The sequence below is a fragment of the Leptonychotes weddellii genome, chromosome 11 (genome assembly GCF_054177405.1).
Source record: "Leptonychotes weddellii isolate Sample4059 chromosome 11, ASM5417740v2, whole genome shotgun sequence".
Lineage (NCBI taxonomy): Eukaryota > Metazoa > Chordata > Mammalia > Carnivora > Phocidae > Leptonychotes > Leptonychotes weddellii.
The window spans coordinates 15,713,744-15,728,338 of NC_138379.1; the positions used below are offsets into that span (position 1 = coordinate 15,713,744).

The following is a 14,595-nucleotide window of genomic DNA, read 5'->3' on the forward strand; positions in this document are numbered from 1 at the left end:
AAACAAAAAACTAAGTTGTTCCCATGCATCCTCCAAGACCAAATCCTCATAGTGAATTTGGGAGTTTAAATATCGTTTAATATATGTGATGTGTTCCACCCACTCAGTTGCTTTGTTGATTTTTGCTGCTCAAAGTGTTCCATCTTTGGCCAACGGAAGCATATTCCAGTTGGCTCTGAGTTCTTCTGACACAAACTTTGTGTCAGAGCCTCTTTGCTTTCCCAGACTTGGTAGAAGCCATTTCTCCAAGGAATTCTGGTTCCTTTTAGTGGAAAATGGTATCTAAACATCAATATCTAGGCACAAAGTGTGCTTACCAATACTGGGTTACTCACTGATACTAGTCTTTTCATCAAATAAAGTTAGGAAATGTGTAAATACATGAGAAAGTTTTGCTATTATTTCTAATTCACGACTACAGACATTTACTTAACATCATCATTCTCACACTTTTATGTCCTTCACCTGTACCCAAACTCTAGTTCTCAACATCACCAACAAAATTACTCGTTTATTTTGCATTGCACACACCTACAGCCTCAGAACAATATCAGTATTATTAACGACAGTATTACTGAAAACGAATAAGGTTTTCTTTTGTGCTTAGGGTAAATCCCATCAAGGGAGGCAGTCAAATAATTGTCTTTTAAAGTCACTTGGAATAGTTCCTCTTGATGTGGTTATACCACCAACTGAATACACAGTTGGGCTCACTTAATTTTACTTTTAATTAGGAATTGCCTTATTAAAATTTGTTTTGTAATTATATAAAATATTTGTTTTCAAAGTCAAGTAGAAAGGACAATGTAGATTCAAGGAAAACTAGCTTTATGCCCAGTCTTTCCCATCCAATTTCTTTCTTCCCTCTATGGAAAACCATTTACAAGTATTTTTAAAAGTTACTCTTCCATTTTAAAATATCTGTTTCTCTCTACATACATCCCCCACCTTGCCATTGTTTAAAAAACAAAATATTGTAATCAGAGAGATGATTTTCTCCACTTTTCCTTTTTTTCACTGGCTATATCCTGGAGATTACTTCATAGAAGTTTACAGAAATTGTCTTCATTCTTTTTGACAGCTGTAAAAGACTCCCATTGTGTGGATGTTCACACCCAATAAACACCCATGGATGAGTTTTTATTTAATCAGTCTCCTTCTCTTGGGCATTTGGGTTGTTTCCAGTCTGCTATTACAAATGAGGCTACAATCAACAGCCTTATTCATAGGTATTTTTGTATTAATTTTTTTGCCAGTGTATTTTTAGAAAAGATTCCTGAAAGCTGGCTACACAGGTAAATGAATGTATAATTTTGCTAGATGTAGTCAATTTTCTCTCCATAAAGGTTATTCCACTTTGCCTTTCCACCAGCAATGTATGAAGAACAGTGCCAATTTCCCCACAGCCTCACTGAGTCTATCAAATTTCTGAATTTCTGCCAGTATCATTGGCAAGAAATATCTCACTGTAGTTTTGATTTGTTTTTTTTCTAGCTTTTTGAGATTAAAGCATAGATCACTGATTTCTGTTTTTCGTTTTTTTTTTAAACTAATATATCCATTTAAGGGCTATAAACTTCCCTCAAGCACTGCTTTAGCTGCATTCCCACAAGTTTTGACATGCTTTATTTTTGTTACCATTCATTTCAAAATATTTTCTAATTTTGCTTGGGCTTTCACTCACCCATGGGTTACATAGAGGTGTACTGCTTAATGTCACCAAAATTGCTGAGGATCTTCCATCTTTCCTTTTGCTTCTGATCTTTATTTTTTTAATTTAATTCCACTATGGTCAGAAAATATACTCTGCATATTATTTCAATATTTTAATTTATGACTCAGCTTATGATCAACACGGTAAATGGTCCACGTGCATTTTTTAAAAATTTATCTTAAGTGGGCTCCATCCTAACATGGGGCTCGAACTCATAACCTCAAGATCAAGAGTTGCATGCTCTACCAACTGAGCCATATGCTTTTTTTAAAAAATGAGAATTATGTCACAGTTTAATGCAACATTATATAAATATGTTAGGTCAAATTTGTTTTTTAGCAAGATGATCTATATTTTTACTTTTTTTTGTCTGCTTAGTTCTATCACTTACTGAGAGAGGTTGACATCTATTATGATTGTAGACTCATTTGTTTCTCTGTATAGATCTGCCAATGTTTAATGCTTGCCTTATTTGAAATTATCTTATTGGTTACATACAGATTTACAATTTTCTATATTCCTGGTGGACTGACCACTCTATTATTATGAATTGTCTTTTTCTGTAGTAATTCTTCTTCCCTTAAATTCCACATTGTCTGATGTTAGTATAGTTAAACCAGCTTTCTTGTTTAGTATTTATATATCTTTTTCCCATCTGTTTAATTTCAACTATTTAATATCTTATATTAAAGTGCGTTACTTGTGAACAGTACATAATTGGGTTCAGTATTTTAACCCAGTCTGATAATGTCGGTACTCTAATTGGAATACTTAGTCCCTTTGTATTTACTGTCATTACTGACATATTGTGCTTATCTCTATCGCTTTACTATTTCTGTTTTATTTTACCCATTTTTATATTTTACATATAACATATATTTCTTTTATATTCCTTTTGTCTTCCTTTCTTGCTTCTTTACTGAATTAATCAAATGTTTTCTTATTATTCCATTTTTCCTTAACTATACATTCTTTAACTGTTCGTTTAATGACTAGCCTAGAAACTACAATATGCATCTTTAAATTATTCCAGACTAAAAATACAAATGATTACTTTAATTTTACTACTTCCCTGATAATGCTAAAACCTAACATCCTGCCCATGTGTACTCATGGGAAAATTAATCTCATGTGAATCTTTTAGCTGTGTTCCCCTGGAAACCTAACAGAGGTAGAATGTCAGCCATGTTACCAGCCAACACAGTTATGGTAAAGCTGACCTGACTAAACTACAGTGGACTGCAAGGACTGTGACCATTCCCGAGTGTGACGTTTCTTGGCCCTTGTTGGAATTCTTGGACTCTGGGCCCACCAGACTCTCGTAAAAGTTATTGGTTCCTATATGGAACTTGCGAGTTCTAAACCAGGGCTGTCCCCACACTCAACTCATGTGGTCTTGATCCCTTACCCCTGAGCTGTCATTTGGGGGAAGGGGCAGATAAGGGGCAGATAACTGTCCCCGGGACTGCTGCCAGACTGCTCTGGGAACTTTTTTTTTTTTTTTAAGACTTTATTTATTTATTTGACAGAGAGAGAGATAGCAAGAACAGGAACACGAGCAGGGGGAGTGGGAGAGCAGGGAGCCTGATGCGGGGCTCGATCCCAGGACCCCGTGATCATGACCAGAGCCGAAGGCAGACGCTTAATGACTGAGCCACCCAGGCACCCCTGCTCTGGGAATTCTTGGAAAACACGTGAAAAGCCGTGTGGCTGGCTTACTGGGTTTCCTATTCTATCCTTCTGAGTGAACGCAAGACCACAAGTGCCCTGAGTTGTGCGAGTATAAAATATTTATCTAGCTGGCCAGGAATCCACTGACAGTGGATACTGCCGAGTTGTAGCAGCAGCAGAATGGACTTTCATATCCTTGGTTCAATGTGGCCAAGGCACTGTGACATAAAAGAATGCCCAGGGAGATGCAGATGAGACTCAAGTCTCAGTGGAGGGCCAACTTTCTCAGAGTCTGATGGCAAAAGTTTGACATCGTGTGATAGAGGATAAATCTTTCCATTGTGGGACTAGATGAAAGCTGGAGACAAATTTATGCCGAGAGAAACAGCCCACTCCTCCCCTCCCCACTGTCCATGAAATGGAACTGACCAGAAGTGCAGCTGTAAGTGGGCCGGCTGGCAAGAATGACATTGCCTTGGGGTAGCTGATGCATTTGGGTCAAACTAGGCATTGATGCTTGGCAAGGGGTGGGGAAGAGACTCGAGCTTGACTCTGTGTTTGTGACCGGGGCTGGAATAGACAAGAGGGTGGAGTAGCTGGGTTGGCTCTGACCAAAACTGGGTTGGCCACAGATCTAATCAGCATGGAGCGGTGACCCTGAGCCCCTAGCTGGGGGAGTGGGGGACAGAAGTGGGAGAACTCCTCTGCACCAGCACACAGGTTGAAAAGGGCTAGGTGGCAAGTTGGCACACAAACTGGCTACACTGGAAATCGCCACAGTACGGTGCACATCTGGGGTGGCAAAGGTTTCTGAGCAGCTCACGTGGAAGCAACCTCAGCTGCAACCTGGGGCAGCACCCTGAGGGTTTAACCCTCACATGGGGACTGACCAATGTCATCTGCGGACACTTAGTGATAATTAATGGCAATGCAAACTAAAAACTCCTTGGGCTTTTGAAGAAATAACAAAGGATAACGACTATTTTAAAGTTGGAAGCAAAGAGGATATGGACATCCTTGTTCTTCTGTGAGTAATAAATGAGAAGGGCGTGCTTTATTTGTCATCACTGTCATTTTCTAAGGCAGTGGTTTCAAAATGTGATCTTCATACCAGCAGTATCACCCAGCAGCTTACTAGAATGTCCATTCTCAAGCCCAACCCCAGTCCTACTAACTCAGGAAGCCCAGCAATCTGTTGAGTCTAATAAGCCCTCCAGGTGATTCTGGTGGACCCTGAAGTCTGAGAGTTGTATTAAAGTTAGTAACTCAAGGTCATGGAGGTTGGTCTGTGAGCCCACAGTGGAAATGGTTCTAGCTTCTAGCTCTATTTTCCTGAAAACCTAATAAAGGGGGAATGTTCTCTTACAGGCAAGGTAGCTTATAGTAAAAATGACCTCAGTTGGTAAATTGTATCTGGATGAGGAGAACTGGAAATAAACTATAAACACCTCATGGAAAGCCAGTTTTGAGCTTCTGAGTGCCATGGTTCTTGTAAATAGCTATGCCCTTTCCAGGACTTAAGGGGCTATCACAAAAGATACTGGTTTTTATATGGAACTTGGGACATCTAAGTCAGGATAGTTCCCCCAATACATCATTTGACTTGTTCCCTTGCACTTGAACTGTAACTTGGCAGCAAAGTGTGGCAGGCAGAGAACAGTCCCTGGACTAAATAAGGACTCATACCTGATGCTGTTGCACTTTCCTATCAGAAGATACTACTGTTATTACTTTGTATGGTCATACTCATTTATATTTACTCTTAATATTTACCCTTTCTGTTGCTCTCTGCTCTTTCCTGTTTCCAGCCAGGATAGTTTTCTTTCTGCCCAAAGAAATTCCTTTAGTGATGTTTAGTGCAAGTCTGTTGGTAACATCTTTCAGTTTCTGGCGGTCTAAAATCTTTATTTAACCTTCATTTTTAAAAACAGGTATAATTTACATAGAGAGAAATGCTCAGATCTTAAGTAAAACATTCACTTTTGACTACTAGAGACACAGAAAATTTCCAACACTCTAGAAAGTCCTTTCAAGTTGTTTCCCAGTCAACCCTTTCCTCCACAAAGCAACCAGTGATCTGATTTCTAACACCATAGGTGAGTTCTCCCGTTCAGAATTTTATATAGTTGGGAATCATATACTATGCATGGTTTTGTGTCCAATTTCTTTTATTAGCATAGTATTTTTGAGATTCATCAATATGGATGTTGGATCTTTCTTGCTGAATCCATTAGTATAATTAGTACCCATTGTGTAAATACACCATTGCTCATCCATTCTTCTATTGACTGGCACCTCACTGTTTTTTTGGCTATTATGAATAAATCTGCTGTGAGCATTTTTTAACAAGTATTTTGTGGACATGTATCTTCATGTCTCTTTGATAAACATCTACCAGTAAAATTCCTGTATCATATATGCTTAACTTTTTAATAGACAACCAAACTTTTCCAAAATATCTGTACTGTTATACTTCCACTGCCAACACATGAGAGTTCTGGTTGCTCTACAGCATCTCCAACATTTGCCATTACCAATCTTTTCCTTTTAGCTCTTCTAATGCTAGTTAGTGCTTCATGCTTCAAAGTCTATTTTTTTTTTTTTTAAAGATTTTATTTATTTGACAGAGAGACAGCGAGAGAGGTAACACAAGCAGGGGGAGTGGGAGAGGGAGAAGCAGGCTTCCCGCCGAGCAGGGAGCCCGATGCGGGGCTCGATCCCAGGACCCTGGGATCACGACCCAAGCTGAAGGCAGACGCTCAACGACTGAGCCACCCAGGTGCCCCAAAGTCTATTTTTTCTGATGAGAGTATCGCTCTATCACCTTTTTTTTATTGTTTGCATGGTATATTATTTTCCGTCTTCATACTTTCAATACTTCTGTGCCTGATATTTAAAGTGTTTCTCTTATAAGCAGCATATAGTTGAATTTAAAAAATCCATTCTATACTAAATGCATAAATTATATAACTTTTTTTACCTAACTACTGATATGCTTGGGATCTATACTTCCTATTTTACCATTTGTGTTTTATTTTTATGTGCCTTTTCCTTTCCTGACTTTCTTCAGATTAATCAAATGTTTTATATTATTCCATTTTCCTTCTGTTAAATTACATTTTAAAACCATTGTTAGTAGTTAGCCTAGAGCTTAAAACTGTATTTTTACTTATCACAGTCCCATGCAAATTATTACTTTAGTACTTGGCTGATACCAGTTAAACCTTAAAACTTTTAAACTCCATTTACTTCCCTCTCATCATCTGTTATTGTTACCGTGGATTTTAGTGATAACGTAAAAGTGCGGCGCCTCAGGGTCCTGCAGGTATGATTTTGTACAGCTACCGTTCATTCACATTTGTCTTCCCGGCGTTCCTCAGTCCCTCCTGCATGTCAATATTTCCATCTGGGATATTTTCCTGAGAACTTTCTTTAATTATTATTTCAGTGCAGGCCCACTGGTGCCAGATTGTCTGAATTTTCGTTTCTTTGAACTCATCTTTATTTCACCTTAATATTTGAAGGACATGTTTGCTGGTATAAAATTCTAGGCTTGCAGCTTTTTTCTTCCAGCTTGAAAGATGTTGTTACACTGGCCTCTGGTTTCTACCATCTCTGTTGAGATGCTGTCAGTCCCGCTGCTCCTCTGGAGGGACCCACGGCGCGTTAAAGATGGGCCATGTATTCTCTGTCATGACTAGCAAATGCAGGACGTTTCCCCTGCCTTTGGCTTTGAGCAGGCGCGCTGGCACTCGCTTGGACAGAGTGATGCCACTGCAGTTCTGCTACGCATAGGCTCGCAAAGGCGCTCAGAGGCCGGCGTGCTTCTGTTTTCCCCCTTGTGGAGCCCCGAGCCACCACGGAGAAAGGGCCAGCTACCCTGCCGGAGAGACTCCCGAGACAGAGCTTCCCAGCTGTGCCCCAGCTATCCCAGCCACTCCAGTGGACGCATCAGACATGCGAGTGAAAGCTTCTTTGGTGGCCAGGCCCAGGCGAGTCTCTACATGTCTGCAGTAGCATGAGCGACTCCAAGTGAGACCAGAAGAAATGCCCAGCTGAGTCTAGCTCAGACTGCACAATCTTGAGCACATAACGGTTTTGTCGGAAGCCAGTAAATTCTGGGCTGGTTTCTGAGGCAGAAGTGGATAACTGAAATACTGTTTGGTATTCAGAATGGAGTGCTGCCGTAACAGAAACTTAGAACCTGTGGTGTTCTAGGACTGGGTTGAATACAACTGCTGAGCATCAGTGAGACTTAACGGAGGCTGGAAAAGCACAGAGGAAATCACTGTTGGAGGCTGGAGAAGGGGCAGGCTTACCTATTGGCAAAACAAACGGTGAGGCTGTACCTTGGAGTACAGCAAAAATACCTAACCGCGTTGTGGATCTGGCTAGGAAGACTTCCAAGAGGAATACTGAAAGTGACGGGCTTTTTGAAAAATCCTCTAGTAGGGCATTAAAAGAGAGAGAACTTAAACAAGAAACTGTGCAGTTTTCAAGCAGAATTTAGAAAAAATGCCTTAAGCTGGGACTTGCCAAGTTAGAAAATGAAAGTTTTTCAACTACCAGCTTCTCCAATCAGCATGAGGTTTTAAAGTAAAAAAAAAAAAAGAAAAGAAAAAAAAAATCCAGAATGTTACCAGTAAAACTATGGCCTCAGGGTCAAGCTCAAATCGGAAGCATGGCAGTAGGACCCTTTGTTACTCCCGCCTCAGAAGGTAGACGTAAGCCTCATAAGGCTCTCTCAGACAAAAAGCGTCTAAAAATCTTAAGGGTATTTACACCCTGGACTCACATTCAAGGTAGACAGGGGCCTTCTTGAAGAGATTTGGAGTGTGGGTTCTGTCTGGAGTGACTTATAATTTGAAGGTCTAAAAAGTCTTTTAAAGGGGTTGTGCCAGCGTGGACTACAAGGGACAGAGAGGTGGGAAGCAAGATGAGTGAGTTCTTCAACTGCCAACCCAGGCCTTTCTTACAGAAAAGGAAAGACTACTCAGAGAGAAGGGTCAGGAGCGGAGAAGCAGATTAGGGAACCAAGCCCAGGAAACCAAAATGGGCCATAATCAAGGAATATTCCTTGTAATGCAAGTCATCATGGGAACTGGTGACATATGGCCAGACAGGGTCCAGAATCGACAGGGAACAGTGACTGCTACGTCCTTCCCGTTTCCTCTCTTTAAAACTGCCATGACTTCCCTATTCCTGCCATACTGTCGTGTCGTGCCAGAAGCCGAGGTGATTCTCTCAATCACTAGGTTATAGTACCGCTTTAACATTACATGCTAATAAAGTGGAAAGATACCTAACCGTAAAGTAATTAATTTTAGTTTTACAAAACCCCCTCTTTACATAAATATCACACAGAAACAGATGAACAGTCTTAGAAACTCTGTTCTATGTCCTCTAGGCTCTATGAAAATGCAGTTTTGCAGATATTTTCTTTCAACATTTCAAGAGAAGAAGATATTTAAAGTTGTGTTTCCCATCCACAATCTGAAATGCCAACTACTCTTCTCCACCAGAAGGACACCTGACTTATGTCATATACTGTGATTCCATGGTTGCCAGGACCCCCATCTCCATGTACCCACGCTGCAGTAAAGAGGACAAAACTGATGAGGTAGGTTTCACCACGGGAGGTAAGCAAGGCCGCCACAAAGAGTACTACTAACTGAGTGATGGAAAAAGCAATGGAAAAGTGATGGAAACTTTTAGTGATGGGTTATTTCATGTCCTCCCTTTAGCTACTAAGTGCTGCGTAACTCACGGAGGAGGTTAGAGCCACTTCGTGGCAAATCACCCAGGAAAGTTAGAAGGTGGACGAATGATAGTTTCCAGCTTTCCTACAGGGTGACTTACCTTTTCCAAAACTTTGGCAATTCGCGTGCCAATTTGTTCGAGTGACTGCTGTGGATATTGGTCTTTGCCAAGATTCTGCAGTACCTGGTGCAGGGAAAGATGGCAGGTGAGAGCAATGAAAGGAGCAGGATCTAGGTGACGCTGCTGACGCTGAGTTGGACACTAGAGCCCAAAAGCAATGGCTGCTCTGGGTACGTGCTGTGGTCCTGCTGGTCAAGATGTGTGGAAGCCTTTAGAGTGTCCCTTCCATCCCCTTCCACTTAACAAAAACTACAGACATGTAAAACACATTCATCACAGCAACATTAGAAAACAGAGTAAATAAAGTTAAAACTATCTATAATCTTGTCACCTAGATGCAACCACTGCTAATATCTTTATACTGATCTCTCAGGTATTTTTCTGAAATAATATGTATACACACATATTACTTCTCTCACAGAATATGGGATCACACTGCCTATTGTCACCTATATTTTCACATAATATGAAGATTTCTTCATGCCAATAAATGTATTTCTACTACATTTTTCTTGTTGTCACCTATATTTTCACATAATATGAAGATTTCTTCATGCCAATAAATGTATTTCTACTACATTCTTCTTGAGCGCGCCATTGTATACTATCTTATATCTATACAACATTTATTTAACAAATCCTCTATTCTTGGACATTTGTGGTATGTTTCTCCAATTGTTCTTCTTGGCATGCTGTTTGCTAGGTATATGCCAAGTCTGCTCACCTTCCTTGCCTTCTTAAGAATGCCAACAGGAGAACAAGCTGCCCTAAGTAATTCTTACAAGAGCCTCTGTCTGATGGCAAGCAGAATGCTACCCACCTTGAGGAGTGAATCAGAATTAAACTTTCCTGGCCATTAAAAGAAAAGCATAAACTCAATCCCAGGGCCTGAAAGAAATTAGGCCTGGCCTAAAGTCACCAAGATGACAGCCAGCTGAAAAAAGACAAAAAAACATGGCCTGGCCACTGGGCTTTCTGCTATGAGCTGCATCATCACTGTGGCGCTAACAACTATAGACAGGCTGAATAAAGCTGAGCACTCACCTCTGTTAACTGACTCTCACCCGTGTAGTGAAGGCTGGCCCGGTTGGAGACCCCGTGCAAGTGGTCCAGGGTGTGCATGCTCGTGGGGAGATTGCCGTTGCAAAGAGGCTCCATCGCTGGCTGCTGTATTGGAGTGGCAAAGTCAATGTGTTCTGTGATGCTGAAAAATGGAGATTGCCACATTAGCCATGGAAAACCTGAGTGGGTAGGGAGCAAGAGTATGAATAATCAGCTGATCGTAACTTCACTATGTTACTAGGACTGTCTGGAACCACAGACTCACAGACTGAAGAGACCTCAGAAGTGATCTAGTCTGATCTCTCATTTTACAGGTGCAAGGATCCAGTGCCTGGCAATAACTGTTTGTTGAATGTATGAGCAGAGATCATACCCCAGGTCAAAGGAGCAGGAATCTGAGTCCTGAACTCAGTGATTTCCTGGTCCACTCAAGCTGCCTCCTTTCTATGCACCATGGTGTCTGGTTTGGTCACTGCCATTGGCCACTTTTTCTCACTGGGGAAGTTTTGAACCTGGCAGGTTTTATTCTAGGATTTCTTTTTTCAGGGAAAAATTTCTTTTTCAGTGATAAATACCCACAAGTGGTTCCTATCTTTTACTTTCCCTTTATGCACAGAAGCCCACCCCACAGAAAAAGTGACCTCAAGTTTAGACAGTACATTTTAAACAGATGTAGCTGGTCAATATATCTATGCATAAGATGTTAACTCCCTTTTGTAGTCCCAAAGTGGTCATTTTCCTGCTATATGCAGGCTAAATGTTATACACTACCATATATGCTGATATGGCAAACGGGCATGGTCAAATTTTATTTCTAACTATTTAAAGCGCTCATATATATTAAGCAAACATCCATTCATTATTTATTCAGAGCCTACTACATGTCACACACCAGAGCTATAATAACTAACAAGACATACCCAATCCCTGCTGTTATGGTGCTTGTGGTCTTGTGAGTGACTAAGTTATTACAGATGTTATAAAAGAGGAAAACAAGGTACAATGTCAGTACACTATGGGGGGGTATATATGAGGAAGAGGGTGTTAGTGAAGGGTTCCCTGAGAAGTAAGATTTAAGTCAAGACCAGAAGGATGAGTGTAAACAAACCAGGTGGGAAAAAGGTGGTGAGAACATCACCGCACGCAAAGGGACACCGGTGTGAAGGGCCCGACAGGAGGGAGGGTGGTGAGGATGGAAAGACACGTAGCAGCAGATCACGAAGGGCTTTGTGGACCACAGTAAAGAGCAATAAGAAGTTATTAGAGCATTTTAAGAATTATTTGACTTGTATTTGAGGAAGGAGTCTGAGTACTGTAGGGAGAAGGGGCAGAATAGAGTCAAGAGTGAATAAAGCATGCGGCCCGGCTAGGAGGCTACTGAGTGAATGGAAATGGAGATGATGGGGATCTGGTTTAAGGGGGCAGCAATGGAGACGGAGAAGAGCTGACGGCTTTGAAAAATACTCAGAGGGTGGATGGGGTAAGAATGGGTAACAGACCAGATCTGAGTATCTAAGGGAAAGGGATCATTAAGGACGACTCCCAGGTTTCTGGCCAAAGCCCTGCTAGAGCTATCTACTAAGAATAAGAAACAGGGGCGCCTGGGTGGCTCAGTCGTTAAGCATCTGCCTTCGGCTCAGGTCATGATCCCAGGGTCCTGGGATCGAGCCCCACATCCAGCTCCTGGCTCAGCGGGGAGCCTGATTCTCCCTCTGCCTCTCTCCCTGCTTGTGCTCTCTCTCTCTCTCTGTATCTCTGTGTCTTGAATGAATAAATAAAATCTTAAAAAAAAATTTTTTTTTAAATAAAAAAGAAACAGAAAACACACAGAACAATGATTTTTTGGAAGGACAGTGGACAAGAAAATTATGAGTTTGGTTTTCCTGAGCTTGAGGTGTCTCACAGGTATTGAGGCAGGGAGGCCAGGTAGGTAACCGGACAGATGGGTTGAGGAATTTGAAGAAAAATCTGACTTGGAGATTTGAATTTGAGAGCTGTCAATATATTGGTGGTGACAGACGTTCTGGGAGTACATCAGTCTGACTAGGAGGGATTCTAAGATAAGAAGGCTGAGAGGTAAATCTTGGGGAACTCCAACACTTAAAGGGTAGAAAGGAGCCAGCAAAAGAGAATGAGCATTCAGGGAGGAAAAAGTTATCAGAGGGGCAGCCTTGCTCAGCTGGTGTCTTGGTGGGTGTTTGTAAACATGGATATGCTCTGGCTCCCTTTTTAAGTACACAATGTTAGTGATAAACCACAGGTGTTTCTATAAAGAGGGATCCAGTCTTCCACTCTAAGTAAGTCACACACTTCAGGAGAGCTTACAGAGTGCGGGGAAAGGCACTAAGAAGGCAAGGCACATTCGCTGTTTCAGTACAATGGGCTGTGCCCACCTGTGGCCTGTGGTCAGCAATGGTCATCCTCGGAACCACCAAGCCTAAAAAGGCCGAGTCTTCTAATAGCTGCTGACAAAGAAGGGCATCCCTGAAGTCAGCGGAGGCCCAACGGGTTCGCTGGAACACAAAGGCCATGAAGGAGGGAGAGGTTTAAGATACTCACTCAATGTTTTTTGAAGAAACTGCAAGCCAGGTACTCACGATGGCAGTCAGCTCTACCCAGCGGAGTTTGAGGCACTCGTCTGGGCTGGGCCATCCCAGACTCTGGTAGTCACGCTTTTTTCCTAGAAGGAAAGTATGTCATCAATGGACATAACTGCAAAGGAAGAGAACCCACAGTGTCCTAGGTGCTGGTGATTACTTCACCCAGGCTGGTGTGTTTGGAGGTTCCGGTCATTCTTCTAGTCTTTAGGATTTTTATCATCTAGAGAATTAAACTTTTGTCATTCACAGCAAAGGCAGTAAGATTATCTGAGTAAAGTCTTAGACTCAAAGACAGATGATGAAGTAAAAATAAATGAGTCCATTGGATTTAAGACTGATCAACATAAGAGAAGAGCTAAGATATTCTTCAATGTTAACATCTTACCAAATTTCATTTTTACCCCTCTCCATTTTGATTTTATAAAGATAACTCCAACTTAGGAAAAGCATTTATGGCTAAAGCAAGGTTTCTCATCCTGGCAGTACTGATGTCGTGGGCTGGAGGATGCTTTGTCGTGGGGGCTGTCCTGTGCATTGGAGGATGTTTAGCAACATTCCTGGCTTCTACCATAGAACCAGTAGCACCCTCCCCCAGATGTGACAACCAAAGTGTGCCCTGGGAAGACAAAATCACTCCTGGTAGAGAACCACTGTTGTAGAGAAAAGCAGCAGATGGGGAATAATGGTGATAACGAAAGGTTATCATTTATGTCCAGAGCACTTACTGTGTGTTCAGGTCCTGTGCTAAGTGCTTTACATCCACAGACTCATTTCTCAGATGGAAAAAAATCTCTCTTCTCAGAGAGATCAAATGACTTGCCCAAGGTCACCTGGCTAGTATATGGCAGAGCCAGGATCCAGATCCAGATCTGAGTCTAACAAGTATGCTTCTAATCACCATGCTATTTAAAGCTATATTGGGCTTCTAGCGCTCTGTTAATGGACACACTTCACAGTACTACCTTTTGTGTGTAGCCCTTCACTTAGATTGAGCCCCCAAGAAAAAAACAGAACTAAATCTTGTCTGGGAAGGGGTCTTCTGGAGGACTTACAATAGAATGAGTGGGCAGGAAGGAGAACTTTCGTTCTGTGTGACTTTTTTATAATGTAGGAATTTACCAATAACAGAAAACTGTTTGAGGTATAAGCAGGGCTTTAGATTTAAATAAAATAGAAAAGAACAGTTTGGAAGAGTTTCAAATAAACCCTGCTTATTTTTTATTTTATTATTTTATTTTTTAAGGTTTTATTTATTTATTTGACAGAGACACAGCGAGAGAGGAAACACAAGTAGGGGGAGTGGGAGAGGGAGAAGCAGGCTCCCCGCCGAGCAGGGAGCCCGATGCGGGGCTCGATCCCAGGACCCTGGGATCATGACCTGAGCCGAAGGTAGACACTTAATGACTGAGCCACCCAGGCACCCCAAATAAACCCTGTTTAAATGAATAACTGAAAGAATTAAACCGCAAGTTTAACAATAAAGCTTATTTTTCTATTATGTTTAAAGAAATTCACTTGAACAACATTTATTGAGCATCTATCATAAGGGCCTGGGAACTGTGTTGAGACACTAGGGATACAGAGGGGAATAATACAGAAGGGGCCTGCCCTTGAGTTCACAGTCTAGTGAGGAAGGTAATCATAAATCCTAGGATACAACAGGATGAG

General features: G+C 41.5%; 1 protein-coding gene across 5 annotated transcripts in view; it reads right to left on the reverse strand.

Annotated features, from left to right (window-relative positions):
- TTC17 (tetratricopeptide repeat domain 17) overlaps positions 1 to 14,595 on the reverse strand; it is a 118,324-nt gene that overhangs the window by 15,193 nt on the left and 88,536 nt on the right. For 2 of the 5 annotated variants that reach the window (XM_006728795.3, XM_006728794.3), the window contains 3 exons: positions 12,887 to 13,007; positions 10,310 to 10,469; positions 9,245 to 9,328 (listed from right to left, as the gene is read on the reverse strand). In XM_006728795.3, coding sequence (XP_006728858.1) covers positions 9,245 to 9,328; positions 10,310 to 10,469; positions 12,887 to 13,007 — 365 coding nt within the window. Of the gene's footprint in view, positions 1 to 1,529; positions 7,705 to 9,244; positions 9,329 to 10,309; positions 10,470 to 12,767; positions 12,790 to 12,886; positions 13,008 to 14,595 lie in introns of those variants that run through there. The other 3 variants (XM_031020524.2, XM_031020517.2, XM_081798292.1) reach the window with 3 other exon arrangements.